The sequence below is a fragment of the Penicillium roqueforti genome (assembly GCF_015533775.1).
Source record: "Penicillium roqueforti strain LCP96 04111 chromosome Unknown scaffold_09, whole genome shotgun sequence".
Classification (NCBI taxonomy): Eukaryota; Fungi; Ascomycota; class Eurotiomycetes; order Eurotiales; family Aspergillaceae; genus Penicillium; species Penicillium roqueforti.
The window spans coordinates 103,245-123,582 of NW_024067573.1; the positions used below are offsets into that span (position 1 = coordinate 103,245).

General features: G+C 50.0%; 9 protein-coding genes across 9 annotated transcripts; 6 read left to right on the forward strand and 3 right to left on the reverse strand.

The window, feature by feature from the left end:
• Positions 1-160: 160 nt before the first annotated feature.
• LCP9604111_4376 (WASP family protein) lies at positions 161-2,189 on the reverse strand (the record flags this gene model as incomplete). The annotated part of the gene is made up of 3 exons (XM_039072068.1): positions 161-192; positions 246-1,914; positions 1,980-2,189. The coding sequence occupies 3 exons, from the start codon at positions 2,187-2,189 to the stop codon at positions 161-163; spliced, it is 1,911 nt and encodes a 636-aa protein (XP_038929418.1).
• A 1,059-nt stretch (positions 2,190-3,248) lies between these two features.
• LCP9604111_4377 (uncharacterized protein) lies at positions 3,249-3,506 on the forward strand (the record flags this gene model as incomplete). The annotated part of the gene is made up of 2 exons (XM_039072069.1): positions 3,249-3,387; positions 3,436-3,506. 2 exons carry the CDS (start codon positions 3,249-3,251, stop codon positions 3,504-3,506), a joined length of 210 nt encoding a protein of 69 aa, XP_038929419.1.
• Positions 3,507-3,876: 370 nt separating this feature from the next.
• LCP9604111_4378 (ssDNA endodeoxyribonuclease RAD1) lies at positions 3,877-7,110 on the forward strand (the record flags this gene model as incomplete). Its single annotated transcript, XM_039072070.1, has 7 exons — positions 3,877-3,924; positions 3,975-4,152; positions 4,219-4,306; positions 4,360-4,430; positions 4,478-5,006; positions 5,056-6,148; positions 6,199-7,110. 7 exons carry the CDS (start codon positions 3,877-3,879, stop codon positions 7,108-7,110), a joined length of 2,919 nt encoding a protein of 972 aa, XP_038929420.1.
• A 426-nt stretch (positions 7,111-7,536) lies between these two features.
• On the forward strand, positions 7,537-9,829 carry LCP9604111_4379 (uncharacterized protein; the record flags this gene model as incomplete). Its single annotated transcript, XM_039072071.1, has 6 exons — positions 7,537-7,663; positions 7,732-7,866; positions 7,924-8,178; positions 8,227-8,353; positions 8,404-9,262; positions 9,329-9,829. 6 exons carry the CDS (start codon positions 7,537-7,539, stop codon positions 9,827-9,829), a joined length of 2,004 nt encoding a protein of 667 aa, XP_038929421.1.
• Positions 9,830-10,264: 435 nt separating this feature from the next.
• LCP9604111_4380 (uncharacterized protein) lies at positions 10,265-11,369 on the forward strand (the record flags this gene model as incomplete). The annotated part of the gene is made up of 2 exons (XM_039072073.1): positions 10,265-10,303; positions 10,398-11,369. 2 exons carry the CDS (start codon positions 10,265-10,267, stop codon positions 11,367-11,369), a joined length of 1,011 nt encoding a protein of 336 aa, XP_038929422.1.
• A 1,094-nt stretch (positions 11,370-12,463) lies between these two features.
• LCP9604111_4381 (translation initiation complex factor eIF1A) lies at positions 12,464-13,087 on the reverse strand (the record flags this gene model as incomplete). Its single annotated transcript, XM_039072074.1, has 2 exons — positions 12,464-12,892; positions 13,067-13,087. 2 exons carry the CDS (start codon positions 13,085-13,087, stop codon positions 12,464-12,466), a joined length of 450 nt encoding a protein of 149 aa, XP_038929423.1.
• A 1,574-nt stretch (positions 13,088-14,661) lies between these two features.
• Positions 14,662-16,043, forward strand: LCP9604111_4382 (putative chitin biosynthesis protein (Chs5); the record flags this gene model as incomplete). Its single annotated transcript, XM_039072075.1, has 2 exons — positions 14,662-14,733; positions 14,847-16,043. The coding sequence occupies 2 exons, from the start codon at positions 14,662-14,664 to the stop codon at positions 16,041-16,043; spliced, it is 1,269 nt and encodes a 422-aa protein (XP_038929424.1).
• Positions 16,044-16,584: 541 nt separating this feature from the next.
• Positions 16,585-17,946, reverse strand: LCP9604111_4383 (putative aspartate transaminase; the record flags this gene model as incomplete). Its single annotated transcript, XM_039072076.1, has 3 exons — positions 16,585-16,649; positions 16,703-16,808; positions 16,867-17,946. The coding sequence occupies 3 exons, from the start codon at positions 17,944-17,946 to the stop codon at positions 16,585-16,587; spliced, it is 1,251 nt and encodes a 416-aa protein (XP_038929425.1).
• A 1,051-nt stretch (positions 17,947-18,997) lies between these two features.
• LCP9604111_4384 (alpha/beta hydrolase) lies at positions 18,998-20,225 on the forward strand (the record flags this gene model as incomplete). The annotated part of the gene is made up of 3 exons (XM_039072077.1): positions 18,998-19,534; positions 19,596-19,913; positions 19,968-20,225. The coding sequence occupies 3 exons, from the start codon at positions 18,998-19,000 to the stop codon at positions 20,223-20,225; spliced, it is 1,113 nt and encodes a 370-aa protein (XP_038929426.1).
• Between the last annotated feature and the right edge of the window lie 113 nt (positions 20,226-20,338).

Below are 20,338 nucleotides of genomic sequence, written 5' to 3' on the forward strand. Positions count from 1 at the left end.
GAAAGCTATATACAAAGTGCATTGCCCCTCTTTTGTTAACACTTGAAGCCAAACTTTTAGGCAAAACGCTGGACCAGGAAGCAGAATGCTCAATGCTCGCAAGAATGCGCAAAAGCCAATTGTATCTCGAAATACTTGAACAGTCACGAATACTAACTGCTCACCAATCGTCGTCGTTGTCTTTCTCGTCATCTACCAACATAGTTAGCATATAGATCCGCCTTTCCGTGTTGGGATTGACTTACCACTTCCGCTGACTCTCTGTTTTCGCTTGTTGAGAGCATCTTGCAATGCGCCGGCCAAACCACCTTGAGGGGCGCCTCCTGCGTTGGAGCTTGTAGCTGATGACTCGTTAGCACCACCGGGTACCAAAGCTTTACTTCGATCTTTCTTTTCCGTATCCTTGACCTTGCGCAAGCCTGCGCCTCCGTGGCCGCCAGAAGCTCTGATGGACGCCAGCAGATCGCTGTGTCCACCGGCGGGCTTTGGCAAGGGTGGTGCAGCACCACCTCCAGGCGCCCCAGGAGGTGGAGGCGGCGGCGGTGGTCCACCTGGTGCCCCCAAAACAGGCGCCGGAGGAGGGGGAGGGGGCGGGGGGCCACCGGGTGCTGCAGAGCCAGGCGGCGGAGGTGGTGGAGGAATGCTAGGAGAATACGTAGGAGCCGAGGGCGGGGCCGGGGGAGGCGGTATTGGTCCTCTGGGTGGGGGAGGAGGAGCTGCCGCAGGAGAAGACGGTGCAGCTGGCACGGGTCGAGGCGCTGGGGGGGGTGGAAGTGGGGGTGAAATGGGGCCTCTGGCGGGTGGAGGAGGAGGCCCAGTTGTAATGCTCATGGGCGGCACTTTGGGGGGCAGTTGGGGTGGTGCTGCTGGGCTCGCCGTGCGAGGCGGCGGAGGAGGAGGTCCACCTGGTGCAGGGCTACGGCTGGGGGGTGCCGGTGGCACAGACACCTTGCGATCACCAGAGAAAGGCGGTGGTACCCCAAATCGAGATTGACTCGATTGAATATATTGACTATCGTCCATCGGTGTCTTCGGTGGTCTTGGCGGCGGCGGAGGCCCAGCATTGACGTTCGAAGTTGCGCGTGGACGCCGCGGAGGCACAGGGCCAGCGGGCTCAGCGAATTTTCCTGCGTCTGCAAATGGAGGCGGCGCGTTGAATCTTCGCGCAGGCGGAGATGGCTCACGGGGGAGGGAAACCGGTTCCTCTGGTGCTTCAGAACGTGTTTTCCGTGATGGGGGCGGCGGCGGTGGTCCCCTTCTGCTTGTCGAGCTAGAACCCGTGTCTTGAGGACTGATCGTGGCTACTTTCGGAGCGGGAGGTGCAGAAGGTGGCGGTGGAGGAGCAGCCTTTGGTTTATTCTGATCCTCAGCAGGGACAGACTCAGCCGCTGCCGCCTGCTTCTGGTCAATCCAAGCTTTGATGAATTCGGAATTCTCAGCGATTTGGTCTTCGGTAATTCCCATCCCCTTAAGCTCATCCAGCAAACCTTTCCAAGAGGGGTCACTCGTATCAAATGGCAAATCCGGCTTAGCTGATGGTGTGATTGGGGACAGTGTCAGAGGTGGAGGAGCAATCTGTATTGAAGGCGCAGGTGCTGTCGGCGGTGGTGCACTGGGAGTTGGGCTCGAACGATGTAACAAGCTGCCAAACAAAGACCGTCCTACTTTCCCATTGGTAACAGGAGCAGGTCCCTGGCCTCGAGTAGATGCGAAAGGAGTCTTAGTGGTCTCTTTACTTGCATGTTTCTCGCGCTCATGCACCTTCTTAATAAAGGTCTTGGCCTCCTTCTCGTCGACAAAGGACAGGCCGGCGGGACAGGCTTCGAGCTCGAATGTATGAAAGAAGGTTCGGTCCTGGTTGTAAGCGAAGTTGTCATAGATCTCCTGATCCCAGATCACGCCCCTGCCAGTGGGCTGCATGCAACAACGCATTGTCAGCACATCTACTCTTATCTCCAACAGCAGTATGGACCGCTTACCGAGACATCGACTATTTTAAGCCAAAAAGTCCTTCCCACGAGGTCATTGCAGAGGACAACAGCCCCTTGAATTCCGGTATATGTCCATTTCTGTCCATCCGGGTAGGCGACGTAGAGTCGCGCGACAGCTACGGCGAGGATCTTGTTGGCGGGTTTGGGGACATTCCGCTTAACAGTTTCCTTGTCGGCATCACTGAGGATGGAGGGCATGGTGAGTCGAGATGGTCCCCCACTAAATGGAGAGGGGAAAGGTGATAGTTCGAAGGGTGGTTACGTGAGTAGAGCACACATCCATGGATCCATGGATTGCAGCCGGGCGGGTATCTTCGAATGATGGAATAGCGCCAACACACCGACGGACACGGTAGTGGGGGAGGGTACAGGGTTTCCTTATAATCGATTGATTAGATCCGAAGGCCGGGGTGTTAGAGAGGAGCCGACCGGCGGTTGCCTTAGAGAGTTGGAGAGGATGAACCGGAGGTGAGAAGGCGTAGGCGGGGCGCAATACACCGGAGTGACCTGGCCCTACCGCAACACCGCCATACCGGCACGTGGTACTTCTCTTGTACTATTCAAAGTGTGGCTACACTATATAATTGTTTGATAGTCTTTCTATTTGATATTTTGATGTTTCAAAAATACAAATTGATAGAACATTGCTGACATGATCTTCGTGAGTGACGAGGATAGCGGGATGCGGTTTAGCGTGCTCGTTTCAATGGTGTTCTATGTCATACAAGAAGGAACCATTTTAAAGATGAGCTAGTTAACTAAGTGAATATGCGGTGTGTCAATATGGCTGACCAGAAATAGGATGTATGCAGCATATTAAATGTATAGAAGACCTCGGGAATATTCTTTGGACTAGCAATACTTATCTATCTTGTTTTGACTATATATATCCAGTATCGGCTATGTTTGTTGCAATGAGGTTTATATTGCATTTCAATCAAATCATAGCTACCAGTGCATGCCCCCTAAGTTATCCCCGGTACCCACTAAACGTAGCCATCAAATCAAATCATATTGATATGTTGTTCTTTTCCCCTCATACGTGTCTAGGCAACTTCTATCATGCTATTTGTTGCAATTCGACCACCGACGTCATCCCTCCTGAGATCTATAAAATAGACATCCAACCGCCGTTCAACACTTGCTTCCTCGACTCACCATCACCAAGTTACAAGATTTATTTGTTCTATTTACCGGCGAACAAGAGCTAGTATTAGCTAGCGACTACTCAACAAGGAGCTCTTCTATATCTCCAAAATGCCGGTCATCCCCGAGTCGTCAGACTTCCCATCTGCTCCCGAAAAGGGAAGCAATGAGGCCGAGAAGAAACCAGAGAAACAAACCCAGAAAGCGACCGCGGCGGATTTCTTGTCAAAGGGACCTCAGATTCCAGACAGTAAGTTGGGAACCAGACCTATATAGGCTCGCGACTGACACTTTGTAGATATGCCTCCCAAGGCTTCGAAAGAGGAGCTCGAGGCACGCGCGAAGGAACTGAACGAGTCATCCAACTAAGAGACCCTTGGTCAAAATTTTTATTATCTATCTGTACTTCATTCAGTAGCAGTTTCTGGCATTCCAGGCAACTTGTCCTTGTCGAGTGTAACTATCTATAGCGGGGGTCATGACCCAAAACTAGCTCCAGCACCAACAAACGAAGAGTAGCTGCCTGAGACTTATGAAACAAACCAAATCACCAAAAAAATATACTATTTTTTATTTTTCTTGTCCTCAAAAAGGCTGCGTATACTTCCAAGCAACCTTGGAAGGACCTGAGGTCGTTCATCAATTCATTACGTCATACATCATAGCACCAGGACACGTGATCGCGCGACATCTCATTGACCAGAACCCTCATTCCTCAACGCGTTAGGAAGTGCTCCCAATGCCTCCAGAACGGTCCAATGTGCCGGTGAAGCTGTCTCTACCACTGGTAAGTATCCTATCAACTCGGCCCAGGCTTCCCGCTAACCCCCCATTAAGCAATACCAGCAAGAGCTCTTCACCGAACTACGCGCCGAAGATGAGCTAGTCATTCTTGCACGAGGCCTGGGGCTTCTACACCTGATATCAAACCTCCTCCACTTTTACGATGCGGCGGGAAACAACCTGGTCCTGGTGGTGGGTGCAGATGAACGCGAGAATGAGTGGATCGGAGAGGGTATGTGGATTGGTTTACATCCCAGGTCGGATGCTGGGGTTGGAAGCTGATGGATCCCGAACTCAGCATTGGCGGAGCATTATGCTACCAGCAAGTCCCCCCTCGGCAGGGGGTTAAAAGTGATCAATACCGAGAAAGCTACGGTGCCAATGCGGTGGGTTTCTCGGTTCTACCATTGTCAATTACGGCGTATTGACAAACTACCAGAGAAGGAATATATGGCGAAGGAGGTATTTTGAGTGTGACATCCAGAATATTGGTTGTAGACTTGTTGTCCAGTATGTATGCTAGTATAATGGCTCAAATCACTAGCTGATCTTTTTAGAACTTCTTGATCCCGAGAAAGTCACCGGGATGGTCATTTTGCATGCTGACAAGGTTTTGGCGACATCTCTTGAAGCATTCATCATCAGGGTTTACCGACAGTCGAACAAGAGTGGCTTCTTGAAAGCATTCTCGGACTCACCGGAGCCATTCACTACAGGCTTTGCCCCGTTGGCTAACATGCTGCGGAACCTTTTCCTACGCAAGGCCTCCTTGTGGCCTAGATTCCACGTTTCTGTTGCTGAGTCCCTAGAAGGAAATCGCAAGGCAGAAGTGATTGAGTTGGAAGTTCCCATGAGCGACAAAATGAGGGAAATTCAGAATGCTGTCCTGGAATGCGTAGAGATCAGTATTACTGAGCTCAGGAAGAGTAACACCGGGCTGGATATGGAAGAGTGGACGTTAGACAGTGCTTTGCACAGAAATTTCGATATGATAATCAGACGTCAACTAGACCCAATCTGGCATCGTGTGAGCTTCAGGACAAAACAGATCGTTGCCGACCTGACAAGCCTACGAGCAGTCCTTCAGTGTGTCTCTCATGCGTCTTTCCCTTTCTCTATACTAACAGCTCTGCAGTGCTTTGCTCAGCTATGATGCGGTATCTTTTGTGCAGTACCTTGATACTATTGTGTCTGCGCATGCTCCGCCTCCCGGCTCCAACAGACATAATTACTCTCCGTGGCTTTTCCTTGATGCTGCCCATGTTCTTTTCCAGACGGCGAAATCGCGAGTCTACCAAGGCAAATTGAACAACGAACTGACTCGCCTTTCATCTTCAACTACATTTTCTTCTGAGTTGAACCCAGTTCTAGAGGAACTCCCAAAGTGGAGTGTCCTGTCAGAGGTCCTTGCAGAAATCGAACACGATGCTTACCTCCATCCTGCGAGAATGCATCAATCAAATAGCACCATATTGATTATGTGTAGTGATCAGCGAATATGCACCCAGCTTCGCGAGTACATTGCCACCATGCATGCCCAAATTGCCCAAGGGTCCGAGCCCAAAGAACATGATGATCCGAGTGATGACAAGCCTTCTGCAGAGCTTATGATGCGGCGTCGGCTGCGAGACTATCTCAATTGGAAGAGGTCTCTTTCAAATGTCAACAAGAATTTGTCTCAGTCAGGCGAGGACGATAGGTCCGGAAACTCCGAGTCATCAGCGGCCCAGAGTGCGCATCAAGGACGGCCTCCCCCAAACAAACGTCGTCGAGTACGTGGCGGCGGTGCAGTTACCTCGGCTGCAGGTCGTGTGCCAAATAGCAGTGTCCAAACCGAAGTCGAATTGCCCGGTCAGGTCATCAGCTTACTAAGTGAGATTCAGCCCACCGGCGTGGAAGAAACGCAGAAAGAGGAGGTTATTATCGATGAGTTGGAGGATATGGAAGATTTCTACGAATTGTATGATATGGACGATCTGGTCATGATACACCCTTACGACGGTGACATGGATGAGCATATACTCGAGGAAGTGCGTCCGCGATACATTATCATGTACGAACCCGATCCCGCATTCATTCGAAGGGTTGAGGTATATCGCAGCTCCCATTCAGGGCGAAGTGTGAAGGTCTACTTCATGTATTATGGTGGTTCTGTCGAGGAACAGCGGTATCTGAGTGCTGTCCGACGAGAGAAAGACTCATTCACAAAGCTGATCAAAGAGAAGGGGGTAAGCTACCCTGCTGCATCCTTCACACTGTTAACTAACCTGATCTTCAGAACATGGCAGTCACCTTGACGCATGACAAAAAGGCTGAAGACCCCCAGGAGCAATTCCTCCGGACCGTCAACACTCGTATTGCCGGAGGAGGACGACTGGCGGCTACAGCATCCCCTCCTCGGGTTGTAGTTGATGTGCGGGAATTCCGAAGTGCCCTACCATCTCTGTTACATGGGAACAACATGGTCGTAATTCCCTGCCAGCTCACCGTGGGTGACTACATTCTCACTCCAGACATTTGTATCGAAAGGAAATCGATCCGTGATCTCATAAGCTCTCTCAAGAATGGCCGTCTCTACAACCAGGCCGAGACAATGCTCCAGTATTACAAGAGCCCATTACTATTGATTGAGTTCGATCAAAACAAATCTTTCACGTTTGATGCGTTCGCCTCCGTTCCAACAGGTCCCACGTTTATGACAGATTACGGTTTCTCATCTTCCGGCACTGCAACCACCACTAGCAGCAGCTCGCTTGCCAACCCGTCTAACCCAAAGTCCGCTCAGCATCTAATAGTGCTCCTTACTCTCGCCTTCCCACGCCTGAAGATCATCTGGTCTTCGTCCCCTTACCAGACAGCCGAGATTTTTGCAGAGCTCAAAAAGAACGCCCAGGAGCCAGATCCACTCCGCGCAGTTCAGCTAGGCCTCGATATTGATATATCTCATTCGCTTGGCTCTGCTGACGTCATGGCTGCCACTGGGATTGAGCACCGTACCTTCAATGTTCTTCCACAAGACATGCTGCGAGCTGTGCCGGGTGTTACGCCCCAAGCTTTAGAGCGGCTGATAATCGAAACGGACAATATTAGTGATATCGCCAACATGGATGTCGAGCAGCTGGATCCACTGGTTGGCAAAGAAGCTGCACGTAAAATCGTTGCTTTCTTCCAGAGAAGCGTATTTGATTAATGGAGGATTCATTCTTAATCAAATATGACTTTGATGCAAATTAAATAAGTTCATCAAAAAAGCCCTGTATGTCAGCAAATGCGGTAACTAATGTGTAACAATGTAACAAATACAACTACATCATCCCATCACATCTTCATATGTTGCCCAAATCAGCCAGAAAAAAACAAGAAAAACAGCAAACAGCCGAGACATCCGAGTTCTGGACTCTTACGGAGTACAGAGTAATCAATTTGAACCTGGTCTACTCCGTACCCCGTCAGACTTCTTGTCCGTCTTGGCGACGATCGTGCAGATCAGCTAAAAACAGAACAGCCCCCAGTCAACAACAGCCGAAGCAAGGACCCCTGAGAAAGAGTGGGGATGTGGATGAGTCCTTTTAAGGTCAGAAATATTATGGACTCCTGACGCCTTCAACTTATCACCATGCATCTCAAGACTGTGTTGACTCCGATCGCTTTGGCTGCTGTTGTCGGTGCTACTAGGAGTATACGCGATGTTGAGCCGTGTGCTCAGGTTAGCAAGTTTGTGGAAGAGGCCAACCGAAACCAGAGTACGTCATGAGCTCGAAATTATCAAAATTATCAAAATTATCACTTGGTTGATAACTAACGGTCGCAGCAAATGCCCTTGTCCCTCATGATTTGGCACACCAATGTCTGCTATCTATGCCCTTTGACTCGAACCGCGCCGTTGATTTCTTGAATCAGGTTCGAAAGATCCTCGAGTTTCAGTCGACTATCGATATTTTGAAGGGTAAGTGATATCAATTCAAATGAGAATTCTTTAACCTGGCTAACCTGTATCTGCTAGATCCTCCATCGGGATATACCATGCCCTCCACGGATATTATGGGGGGAATCGATATAATCATCGACAAGGCCAAGAGCAATAGCTATACCAGCCAATTTGAGATGGACTTGGAAATCAACCACCTTATCAAAACGGCCCATGACGGTCACCTGGCCTTCCAGCTATGCTCACAGTCAATCTTCACATATCAAATCGATATGCCTCTAGTGTCAATTTCAACAGATGGGCTCGCACTTCCTCAAGTGTACGTGTTAGGTATGTTCAGACCGGTATATATATCAAAAATTTGAACTAACATGACAGGCGATGCAAAACTGCGGAAGGTCGACCCGGACGCCGTCTCGCCTCTGGTGTCAATCAACGGCACTGATGTGGCTACGTACCTTGAATCATATGCCAATGATCAAAATCTCCAGGATTGTGATGCACAGTAGGTGTCCTTCTACAGCCACGACATTGAATCACATTTAACTGTCGCAGGTACAATCGAGTGTTCCCCGCGCCAGCCCGTAGTGTCACCAACACTCCTACTAGTGTGGATGGAATCTGGGCTTCCATTGGAGACTGGACTGATGGCGCTCAGCTGTCCCTCAAGTTTGGTAATGGCACTGAAAAGATTATCCAGAAAACAGCCACACCGAGCGAAAAGTTCTTTTCTTACGAAAATGGCACACACCTCTACGACATAGAGTGTCTTCCTCGAGACTTGTCTACAGCTTCGAGCAGCCCATCTGGCGCTGAGACAGCCTCCTCTGAGATACCGGGATTTCCCAGCACCACCTGGCGTAATTCAGCTAATTCGATTGCTGGATACTACTCTGAATTATCAGAGCTGGAGAACACAGCAATCATATTTCTGCCTACGTTCTCATCTAGCGCATCAGAGGTCGCTAAGATTGCGGTTGACTTCTTGCAAAACAGCACCGAATCTGGAAAGAAGAACGTATTGATTGACCTTTCATCTAACCCGGGTGGATACATGTCTATTGGCATCGACCTGTCTCGTATCTTCTTCCCCAATGCTGCTCCATACACAGCGACGCGGTTCAGAGCACACGATGCAGCTAAGTACCTCACAAAGGCATACTCGCGCGACAACAGCACGGACACAAGCAATGTTTTTGCGTATCGGCAGATGGTTCCACCTGACCAGAGCACGGACTTCAGCTCGTGGGAAGATCTCTATGGGCCGCACGAAATCCTGGGAAGCTCTGCTTCTAGCCTATTAGCCAACTTCAACTACACCTCCACCTCTACAGAAAACTTTCCCATTAGCGGCTACGGGCCTGTTCCATTGAACCCAAGCAAAGCACCCTTCTCGGCGGATAACATCGTTATTGTAAGTGATCGTTTCTCACAAGAATACAGAAAAAAGAGAACAAACTAACACAAACTCAAATGACAGATCACAGACGGCGACTGTGTCTCGACTTGCGCGTTCTTTGTCAAGCTGATGAAACGCCAGGGCGTCCGCACTATCACCTTTGGCGGCCGTCCACAGAATGCACCCATGCAGGGTGTCGGTGGCGTCAAGGGCGGCCAGTCACTCGGGGTCAACTATATCAACGGATATATCGAGCAAGCGAACGGGCTGATTGAAGACTCAGTCAACAGTGGATCGCCACTGCTGACATCTGCCGAGTGGAAGGCATTCAATGAGTCCAAGCCGAGCACGACGGCATCGCTCCAATGGAGTGGCAACCTCAATCTGCGAAATGAGTATGACCCGGAAGATAGTCAGACACCGCTGCAGTTTGTTTATGAGGCTGCTGAATGTCGGCTGTTCTATACGCTGGATAATTACTTGCAAAGGGAGACCGTTTGGCAAGCTGCGGCGAAGGCTATGTTTGGGAGTGGGCAGTGTGTAGAGGGATCGACCAAGGGAAAGGGTAGTCTGGATTCTTGATCTATTGACATTCTAGCAGAGAGACATACATATCATACATAGAAATTTTGTAAAAAGATATACATACCTGGCCTGTACTCCGTACATTTGCTGAAATTGCCCAGGTGACTGTACGGAGTAGGAGAATCACAACTACGTGCAGCACATTGGAGAAATACTATTTACCAACCTAAACCCTCAACTACTTTAGGCATAGCGCGACTTGGCTGCCATTCGCACCGCCGAATTATGGCAGATCTGTTCCAGGTAGTCACGTGACGCCCCTGACGTTATCAATCACATCTACCTACATATGTCCGTCAACGTCCATCTGCACGCGTCCTTACATCAGCGCTGCCTGAGAGCTTGACTTCTAAGGTTAACGATCTGAATATCTTCTCGACACCATATCTACAACCCAAAGCTTGACAGCCCAGCCCATATACCAACGTCACAATGGATAGACCACAAAAAACGGAAGGCACGATGGGAGAGGTGCGAACGTCGAGTCTTACCCAGGTCCACAATCTTCTGGCCCCTTTTACCTACAGAGACATGATCTAATATACCTCGATTCGATTAATCGTAGGCAAACCTGTCAATCGGTTCTAACCTCGATTCTACCTCTGCGTCCAGAGGCTCAGAGACCACTACAACTACGCCCCCATCCCAATCATCGTACCAGCCGTTTCTTGGAGAGTCGAACGATCTTGTCGTGCCCCCTAACGCAAGAATAATTCGCCCGCGCTCCCTGAATGATATCTACGACGCAATTGAAGACCTAAAGGCTGAATTAGACACACATACCGTCGAGACACATACCCCCCGACCATCACAATTTATCTGGGCTTATCAAATTCCGCAAGGCCTCTTTACCCAGATAGAAACAGACCTTGAACTCTTTCCCGGTGTTCGAACCACGATCGCACACAACGATTTCGCTGTATTATTGAAAATCATGCCGGGTCGTCAGCGTGAACGAATCACTGGGAATTTCCGTGTTATCGTTATGGGCCACCTCAATGCTATGGGCTTGTCCTTGCAGAACGGAGATTTCACTGACCAAGGCGCCGAAATAACTCGCGGATTTCTACAAAGTAAGGAGCCCGATTGGGCATTCGGTCCGTACGACGCACGTATCAATTCAGCGGCAGACGAATATCCTGCCACCGAATATCCCTCCCTCATTCTTGAAACTGGCTTTTCTGAATCCTTGGGCCAACTCCAACTGGATGCCCATTGGTGGTATAGAAATACCACCCAAGAAACCAAAATCGTCGTGTTAATCGATGTGGCAAGCGACAATCCGTACCGCGTCAATTTTGAAGTTTGGACTGAGGTTCCTAACCAGTCCCATGCCCCTGTAACCAGAAATTGTCCGGCCGAAGTTGTTCAATGCACCCAGAGAGCGACATTGCAGAACGGGGTGGTCACAGGTGGCCCTTTGATTCTTAGTTTCCCCACTCTTATGCGGCGAGCGCCGCGGGCTGGCGAGCACGACATTGTTCTAGGGGCTGCTGATTTGGCGATCATCGGTGCCCGACCACGCCCTGCCCCTTAATTTTCCGGCATCTAGCGAAGGTGCCGAACCTCATCGCAGCAACGACGGGGCGGCCAACAAGACGATGGTCCCTCCACTCGGAACAGTATCTCAATTTGTTAACAACGAGGGAATTACTTGATGCCTGGTGGGTTGTCTGATATAAACATAACTTCTTCGGTCCAACCATCAAATGAGAGGATAATACTCCGTCGATAGGTAGCAATTGGCTTCGACGTTGGGCATTGACCTAAAGATAACTACGCAAAGGTTCTTGCTATCCGAATACGAATAATCCAGGGGGCCCTGGACCCTGTTATCTCCTGTAAAGTCAATGCTCCTTATATAACTACGTCTTTGTTCTCTAAATTCCAAGTTGTGCTGCCCATGCAGGCGGCTCTATGTGTAGTGGCCCCATCAAAAGCCCCTGCCTGAGAACCCCCAAAGTTTAGTTACGATAGTTCACTTGATTTGTCTAATTACTGCTTTGAATTGGTCTACAAGTAAAATAATCTTCAAAAAATATTTTCAATTCTCGTGGCCCATTTCATGACTCTTATCATAAAAGAACGAAAAGAAAAGCAAGTCGAGGCTGAACAGAGTGAACACACCGCATGCAATGCAATGCAGGAAAACAAGCACACAGGTTCATGATGTGTGCATGGCAATCATTTTATTCTCTGTCATGATCCCAAGATATTTGCACAAAGGACAAAAATGGTATCGACGATCGATCCACCTTGGAACGCCAATGGAGAAATACCTAGGGTCCTCTGTTCGATGGCTTCAAGCCCGTAAAAGTTATCGCAGTAGCGCCAGAATGGAGGGTTTTCCCATCCTCATGCAAGCCGAGGTGAGGAGCAGCGTCGTAGGCCGGGGAGGTGGTTCATGCTCTTGGTCCGTTCGAACGAATGTATAGAGGGAATCGGATGTCGAAAGTGCCTCGCGTGGCAAGTAGTCAAAGGCAGTTTCGGAGCAGATGAGCGATGGCACTGTGTCCACGACGGCGAGTAGGAGGAGAGGGATTTGGCGAACATGGAGAATACCGAGGAGGATGTATCCGGGGTATCCTTGAGGGGCAGAGCATCGAACTCTAGGGGTAGCAGGGGATGAGCTTAGAGCTCGTCGACATCGATCTCCTTCTCGTCCTCGCTTTCGCGGTCCTCGTCGAACTCAACGTTGTCGTCCAAGCCTTCACCACCGTAGGTATCGGTCTCGTTGATCTTGGCGTGTTCGGGGAGCTCGCCATAAGCCTTTAGAGAACGGGCCTCGTCGGCGGTGTACTTCATGATAACATCGCCTTTCTCGTCCTGGTAGTCACGGAGCGAGAGGAGAATGATATCACCCTGGTTGATCCAGACCTTCTTGCGGAGCTTGCCACGGATGTGGGCCAGACGCTTCTCGCCGTCGAAGCAGAGTGCCTCTAGGCGACCATTGCCTAGCATTTTCACGACCTGAGCGTACTCCTGGCCCTCCTCCTTGAAGACAAGTTCACGCTTCTCGTTGTCGTTCTCATTCTTGCCGCGACGACGGTTCTTACCGCCCTATACTTGGTTGTCAGCATGTGTCACACAAGTGAAGATCAGTGGTTTCCAAAGTGAAAAAAATATTTCGCGAGCCCACAAGTCACCAGCTTGAGGGTAGGTGGCTACCCGAGACGGTGGATGTGGCGAGGAAATTATCACCAAGAGGAGGGGCTGGATATTTTGCGCGCTTACCTTTCCCTTATTCTTGGGCATAGCGGTTTTTCGTGACCTTCACCTGGGTCAAGTCTCTGGGGAAGATTTTTTCCTTAGATCAACGAAGATCTGAAGAGGCCTAATCGAGGTTGATTAGGGGAGTGAGAGTGGAAGAAAGAAGGAGGTGGGGGTTCTGTGCACTGGTATTCAAATCTTTTTTATTATGTAATCAGGCACTGGCTGCCCAGTGGCGTCACAGCGATTTCGCCCCCGCTTAACTACGGCAAATTTATGCCTTGATGCCTGATTTCGGGGTAGATTTTGACCGCCTGGTTTGATTTGGCAGAAAAGGATGAGTGTCAAGCTTGGAAGTTTGCAAGGGCATTTCTGAGGAATTCTCTGAGGTGTTGCGATAAAAGGTGCTGTCTGATCTGTCCAAGATCCTGAGTATTCACTTCATTTACAGCTTTCTTGCCCTCCGTGCGACCCGTCCTAAGAAGCAGCACGAGACTGCTTTATTCACGCAAGCTCCGAAGATTCGGCGCCTGCCGAGTACATTCACAATACATCTGTGATACTTCTCTTCGTGGCTCGATGGTATCTTTTTGAACCTATATCCCAAATCACCAATTGTTCCTCCGAAGTGTCCATAGGTCTTCGCCGGCTCTGTTTAATCAACCTTAACGTGCAACCCGACATGATATCAATGTGCTACGACTCTCGTTATATTTCACAGTCCAAGCCAGCATACCCTTACGACCACCGGTAAACCTCTTCTATCATGGCGATGAAATTTGTCACGTCTACAAATAGCTTGGTGCTTCGGTATTGGCCCAAATGCAACACCCCTCCTGTTGCCGCACGCTACCTGAATTCTCCCACCCATGCGATCCGGCCCAAAATTGTCGATCTCTGTGGACATCGTGAAAGAAACACACTATGGTGGCGAGTTTCCGTGTCACAACTCCAGCAAAGCAAGCGGGTTGTTCGCTCTTGGTGCGCGCGCAGAGTGCGAATGGCTGTCGAGCAGGCTTTAAGACAGCAAGGATTGGATAAGCTGGGGAACCCGCTTGTTTCTGAGGCTCCTTTGCGAAGGAGAAAATTGTCAGGAACCATGGACATCTACATTCAGCCGCCATGTGTGACGCGGAACTTAGAGGGGGTCCAAAAGGATGCAGATCATCTAATATCCTTGCTTCTGGATCATGAATCACCGAGGAAATGACCTATTGTCGATGAGCTACACTCAGAAAGCGAGGCCTAGCAAGCCGTGGACATCATGCGACTCCGTGAGACTCAATGTATATTACCATAACATCTTGTATCATACTACTAGCAGTCGATTGTTGGACTGTTATTGTACATCATTAGGCGACATTGCGATTTATAGCATTTGGGGGGAATTAGTTTGCATCTGAGATTTAAATTATTTCAATTCCTGATTTTTTTCATTCTTTATACCTCCAATTTACAACTAAGCTGTCGTTGTTGGCTCCGAGGTACAGAAGTAAATACAGAAGCGCGTATCTCGCTAAATGCCGATCTGGCGGAATCAACGACCCAGGTCTAGGCTAAGATTCACTTGACAACCACCACAACTTTTCCTAAACCTTCCCCTCTTCCTTTTTTTCGCTATGTTGGTTTCCTTGACAGTTGGCAAGGTAGACGCGGGTGTCGCAGTGCTCCTCACCCAGGACAATCGGCTCGTAAGCTCAAACCCCTGGTCCCTTACTCCCTACCCCGAAGATATCGACGACATGCAATTCTGCGGAACATCAATAGCAAACAAACACACCTTACTGACAAATTCTCCGCGCAGATCGAATTCCCCTCAGTCCTCCTTCCCAGCAACATTAGCTCAGGCAGCATTGTCGATATCACCGTTTCGCGCAACCACGCTGCCGAAGCAGCGAGCGCATCTGCCTTCCAATCTCTCCAGAAGCGGATTTTAAATACGTACGGTGTCAAGGCCCCGTCACCCCCCATCTTGCGCCTCCGAAATGCGACCCAGACCTCGCTCGTTCTCGAGTGGGACCCAATCGACCTAGCCACTGCATCACTGAAATCGCTCTCCCTTTATCGCAATGGTTCCAAGGCCGGCTGCATACCCCGCCCGCTAGAGACACGCAGCACAAAAATCAGTGGTCTGGCCATTCACTCCGAGTACTCCTTCCATCTGGTCCTGCGAACCACGGCTGGCACCTACCAGTCGGAGAAGCTGACGTGTCGCACACACAAGATGACTGACCTGTCCGGTATCACTGTCACAACGGGTGTACTCGATCCACAGCAGAAGGAGGCTCTCGGTGCTGCATTGGACCGCATTGGAGGCAAGATGATCGACTCGGTCCGTATCGATACCACTCACTTCGTCTGCACGGAAGGACGGGGCGCGCAGTGGGAGAAGGCTGTAGAGATGAACATTCCTGTCGTGGTGCCGGAGTGGGTGGATGCTTGCGAGACAGAGGGGACTATTGCCGGTGTGCGTGGCTACTATCTCAACGCAGATCCCAAGGCCCGTCAACTCGGCGTGATCCACGGCTCGTCCCACCAGCGTACTACTTCTACTCTTTCGACTGCGACAAGTGCCAACCAGGGAAGGCCCAGCACTCAGCCCCAACGGAGCCCCGTGCCAGAGCAAGTACCCGAAGAGCCTCCTTTGACTCCATTCCCTGGGGGTGAGACGAGTAGCCAACCGCAGGCGCAGAGGCAGACACAAGAGGTTGGATCACAACATGAGAAAAACGACATCCTGCCCCCTTCACCCCCGCCCAAAGATAAAGCCGAAGATACAGATGAGCCTTATCAAAATGGTCAGGCAGAAGCGGCACCTATTCCAGAGGCGAAGAACGAGGAGCCTGAACCCGAAACTGCAGAGGAGAGCAATGAAGAGACAGAGAAAGAGCAGACCTTTCCACAGAACAGGCCCGAGGGTGACTCCGAGTCGACAAACCTCGGAGGCACAAAGGGCAAAGGCAAAGAGGGCGAGAGTGACTTCAACGAAGTTCCTCTCTGAATAGCCCCCTGATGATTTATTCTGCTCTATCCTTGCTTCGCGGTCAATCTCTTAACACCCCTACCCTGCTTTTGTCTCAGTTGTCGACCAACGTCTACGACTTTATCTAGTACAGTTTTACTTTGTTGCGGTTAGTGGCGTTTCTCACTTGAGCGACCAAACCATAGGATTCTTACGAACGTATTCCGACTGTGATTCCTCATTTTTTTTTCTCTGTTTCGTGTTTGCTGTTATATGTACAGTACGCAATTTTCCTAATGCAGCCTTGCCCATTGACTCGACTGATCCGATCTGCCTAGATAGCTATTTGGAGACTACCTAAGTGGTTACATTGCGTAAGGACACCAAGCCTACACATGTGGCTATGTTCTCTAAATTGGAAATATCATGAAACGTCATAAATGAGATGGGCACGCCAGATGCAAGGTAAATAGTAGCCTGCAAAGAAAAAGAAATATCAACCCCTTTTGAGAAACCAAAATGCATGGCAGTCTAAACAATATAGAATTCAAAACAAAACCAGTTCGGACTCCGTTCGAATTTAGTTTTCGTTGCGAATAACATCGTCAATCGCCTGTGCGACGTAGGCGACATTCTTTTGGCTCACTGTGCACAATGTCAGTTCGTTTTTATGAGTATCCGTGATTGAGGTTCCTTACGGCCGCTGATAGATGCTCGGCCTGACTTGAGCAGGTAAATGTGGTATTTGTCCTTCAATGCGTAGACTTGCTTGGGGGAAAGACCGGTGTAGGAAAACATGCCGTTCTAAAAGAACAATTAGTACAAAGTATGTTACACATATGGTAAAATCCAGATAGCTTACCTGCTGGATGATGTGCTCCCAAGTACCGGGGGTCTGCAGACGGACCAGTTCATTGTATAGAGCCTTACGCATGGCCTTGATGCGCGAGCTCATGACCTGCAAGTCCTGGTTCCAGTCGGCAGTGAGCTCATCGCTGGTAAGAACCTTCTTCACGATGCTGCAGCCAACACGCGGACCCATGGAGAACTCGCCGCGAATCAGGTGGCATAGGTTGTTCACAACGATGTCCCGCAGGGTGACTGAGGCGCGGTTGGTACAGTAGTGGAACGCACCAACACGCTGACCGTACAGGCCGAAGTTCTTGGAGAAGCTCTGTGCCACACACATCTCCATGTCCGGCTTAGTGTTAAAGAAGTAGCGGACGGCCCAAGCGTCCTCCTCAACGGAACCCGAGGCGAAGCCTTGGTAGGCCGAGTCGAAGAAAGGGAAGAGCTTCTTGCGCTCGCAAAGGTCAGCGATGGCAACCCACTGCTCCTTGTTGGGGTCCAGGCCGGTGGGGTTGTGCGCGCAGGCGTGCAAAAGCACAACATCGCCCTCCTGTGCCTCGGACTCGAGAGAGGACATCATGCCCTCAAAGTCAAAGGACCGGGTTTCAGCATGGTAGTACGGGTATTTCTTGATGGGTACGTCGGCCAGCTCCCAAATGGTTTCATGGTTAGCCCAGGATGGGTCGGACAGCCACACGTTAGTGGGCTTCATGTGGTGAGCAAGGAACAGGGCGCCGAGATGGTTGGCACCAGTGCCAGCAACGGTCTGCACGGAACCAATGCGTGCCTTGGCCTCTTCTTCGCCTTGCTTGCCCTCAAATCCAAACATCAGATCCCGCGCGATCCCTAGGAAAGGCACGTCGCCCTCAATCGCAGTATATTCGTGGCGGAAGAGATCATCGTCTCCCACCAACTCCTTCTCAGCCTTTTGCACGACGGGAAGGGGCCATGGCTTTCCATCGTCTGTCCGGTAGACACCCACGCCCAAGCTAACCTTCTGCGGATGGGGATCGACTGCGTAGGCCCCGTTCAGGGCGAAGATTTCGTCCGGAGGCACCGGGGAGACGTTAAGACGGGTGTCAACTTTGGTCATTGTGATGTATATACGCTGCAAGGGCGATTCCCGGGATCAATTTCTGGGCAATATGTAGGTCGCGGCGAGTATAAGTCAGTAAAGATCAGAACCTTGTGATCGCCCGCTGAGTCAACCCGATATCGCCGTCTGTCTTTTTGCCCCACATAGCGGATTCCGGGGTCGGGTTGCTTGGAAGGACGCAATTTGCAATGCCTTCATTTTCGTTTAATTCAAAGTTCAAAGGAAGAGATGGCCTTCAATAGTCTTCAAGGTTTGGCCATATGCTGATGAACAGCCTGTTGAGATAGGTTATTGATCTTATCTTGGAGGACTTACCTCTAAACACCAGCATGAAACGTCATCGGAGGTCTGCTGGCGCGCTTGTAAATGCATCAGAAGCACTGTTATTCTCAAGGGGACAAATATGAGTTTTTTTTATGTAGCAATTCAAACGGGGTCGATGATAAGTGATGTGTTGATGGGAATACTTGGGAGAGTAACTATTGGGTGGAGATAAACGCGAAGGTATGAGTACTTCTTCTACAACAACATTCTATTTATGTTTGGCTTTATACCCTCAATGTTTCTATTGATTCCATAATGTGGGAAAGCCAAAACATCTTTTCTACGATGTACTTCATCTGTCTCCGGTTATATCAAGATATGAAATGAACAGGAAATCAACCAAACACACTAGAAGAAAAAGCCTGTTGAGCTAGTCAGAACTTGCCAGATTTCGTTCGAGCTATTTTCCCAATCGATCCTTTGATATATAAATTGCAGCCGGTGAGGATAGACGCTTGAACTCGGAGTTATGCTACGTAAGTCTCTCCGCTTCGACGGTGATAAAATATATTGACACGGACATTCTGTGCATATCTACGGAGTACATAGTCATGTTGCAGTTAGTTACGTGGGGGTAGACTGAACTTGGTACTTATATATTCAAATGGTTACCCCGCGATCTGTAGTTACTAAGTGGACTTCGGTAGCCTGCTTTTCTCTTCCATATCCTATTCTTTGAACAATCCATTGGATAAAGTAGCCGGTGCCATTTTTCGTTATCAACATGGCCTCTCAAACAGTAGAAGCCGGTGATTCTGCTTTGCATAAGTTTCAGGTTCCAACTGTTGTCCTGCCACTTCACAACAGCATTCCCCCGGAGCTGCTACCTCGGTATGACCCAATCTACGTCGCATACTATAATGCATTTAATGCCGGGCGACTGCATACGCACGAGATCCCGATTGAAGAGTTCCGCAAGAACCCTGCCCGTTATACCATTTCCTATGGCCGAGCTCCCGGCCCTGATATTTATCGCATCACAGAACAGAAATGTCCTGTCCATGGCGGTGAAATCACCATACGGATATTTGAGCCAGCATCCCAGCTTGACGGACAGGGCCAGCCGAAGAAGAGAGCAGCCTATGTCAACTTCCATGGCGGTGGATGGGTGTTTGGTGGACTAGCTTACGACCACGATTTCTGCAAGCGAGTTGTCCATGGCCTTGATGGGGACCTTGTCGCATTTGACGTGGATTACCGACTGGCCCCCGAGCATAAGTATCCTATTCCTGTGGATGATTGTTGGACGGCTTTCAAATGGGTAGGAGTCTCCCGGGCCAAGATTTTAGATATAAACCAGGTGCTAACGAGGCAACATCTAGATTCGCTCCCACAAAGCGACCGAGTTCAATCTAGACCCAGATAGGTTCGCAGTGGGCGGCGTGTCAGCTGGAGGCCAGCTTTCGGCCGTCATCAGCCATCTCTGCCGCGATGCAGACATCCCTCTGCGCTTGCAAGTCTTGACTGTGCCGGTGACAGACTTGCACCGGGTTTTTACTCCCGAAGGTGAGTTTGACTACGAAGGCTGTCCATATGAATCATACCGAGAGATGGAGTTTGCGCCAGCGCTACCAGCAGCGCGCATGGCATATTTCCACCGACAATTTCTAGGAGTTCCTCGACCGGCGGACTCTGACGAGGTAAGTTCCGACATGAACTTGAACTAATTGAAAATGGGATGCTCATTTGTCTAGGATTGGAAGATATCGCCCATTCTCGCACCGAACTTCCGGAACTTGGCCCCTGCGTTGGTGTCTACGGCGGAATTGGACCCGCTGCGCGATGAAGGAGAGGCGTATGCGGCTAAGCTTCGAGCTGCTGGGGTATCTGTAGAAGTAGATCGAATTGCAGGTGTTCCACATTTGGTCGCTGGACTCGACGGAATTCTGGAGGGAGGTCAGCGATATAACGAGAAGGTTATTGCGACGATGAAGCTGCGGCTTAAGGGATGATAAATAAATACCATACCAAACCGGATAATACACGATATGACCGAATATTACGGGCCTCACTGCCGAGCAACCCGTTTCCCTTCGGTCCTGCCGATACCGGGAAATGCCGGCAT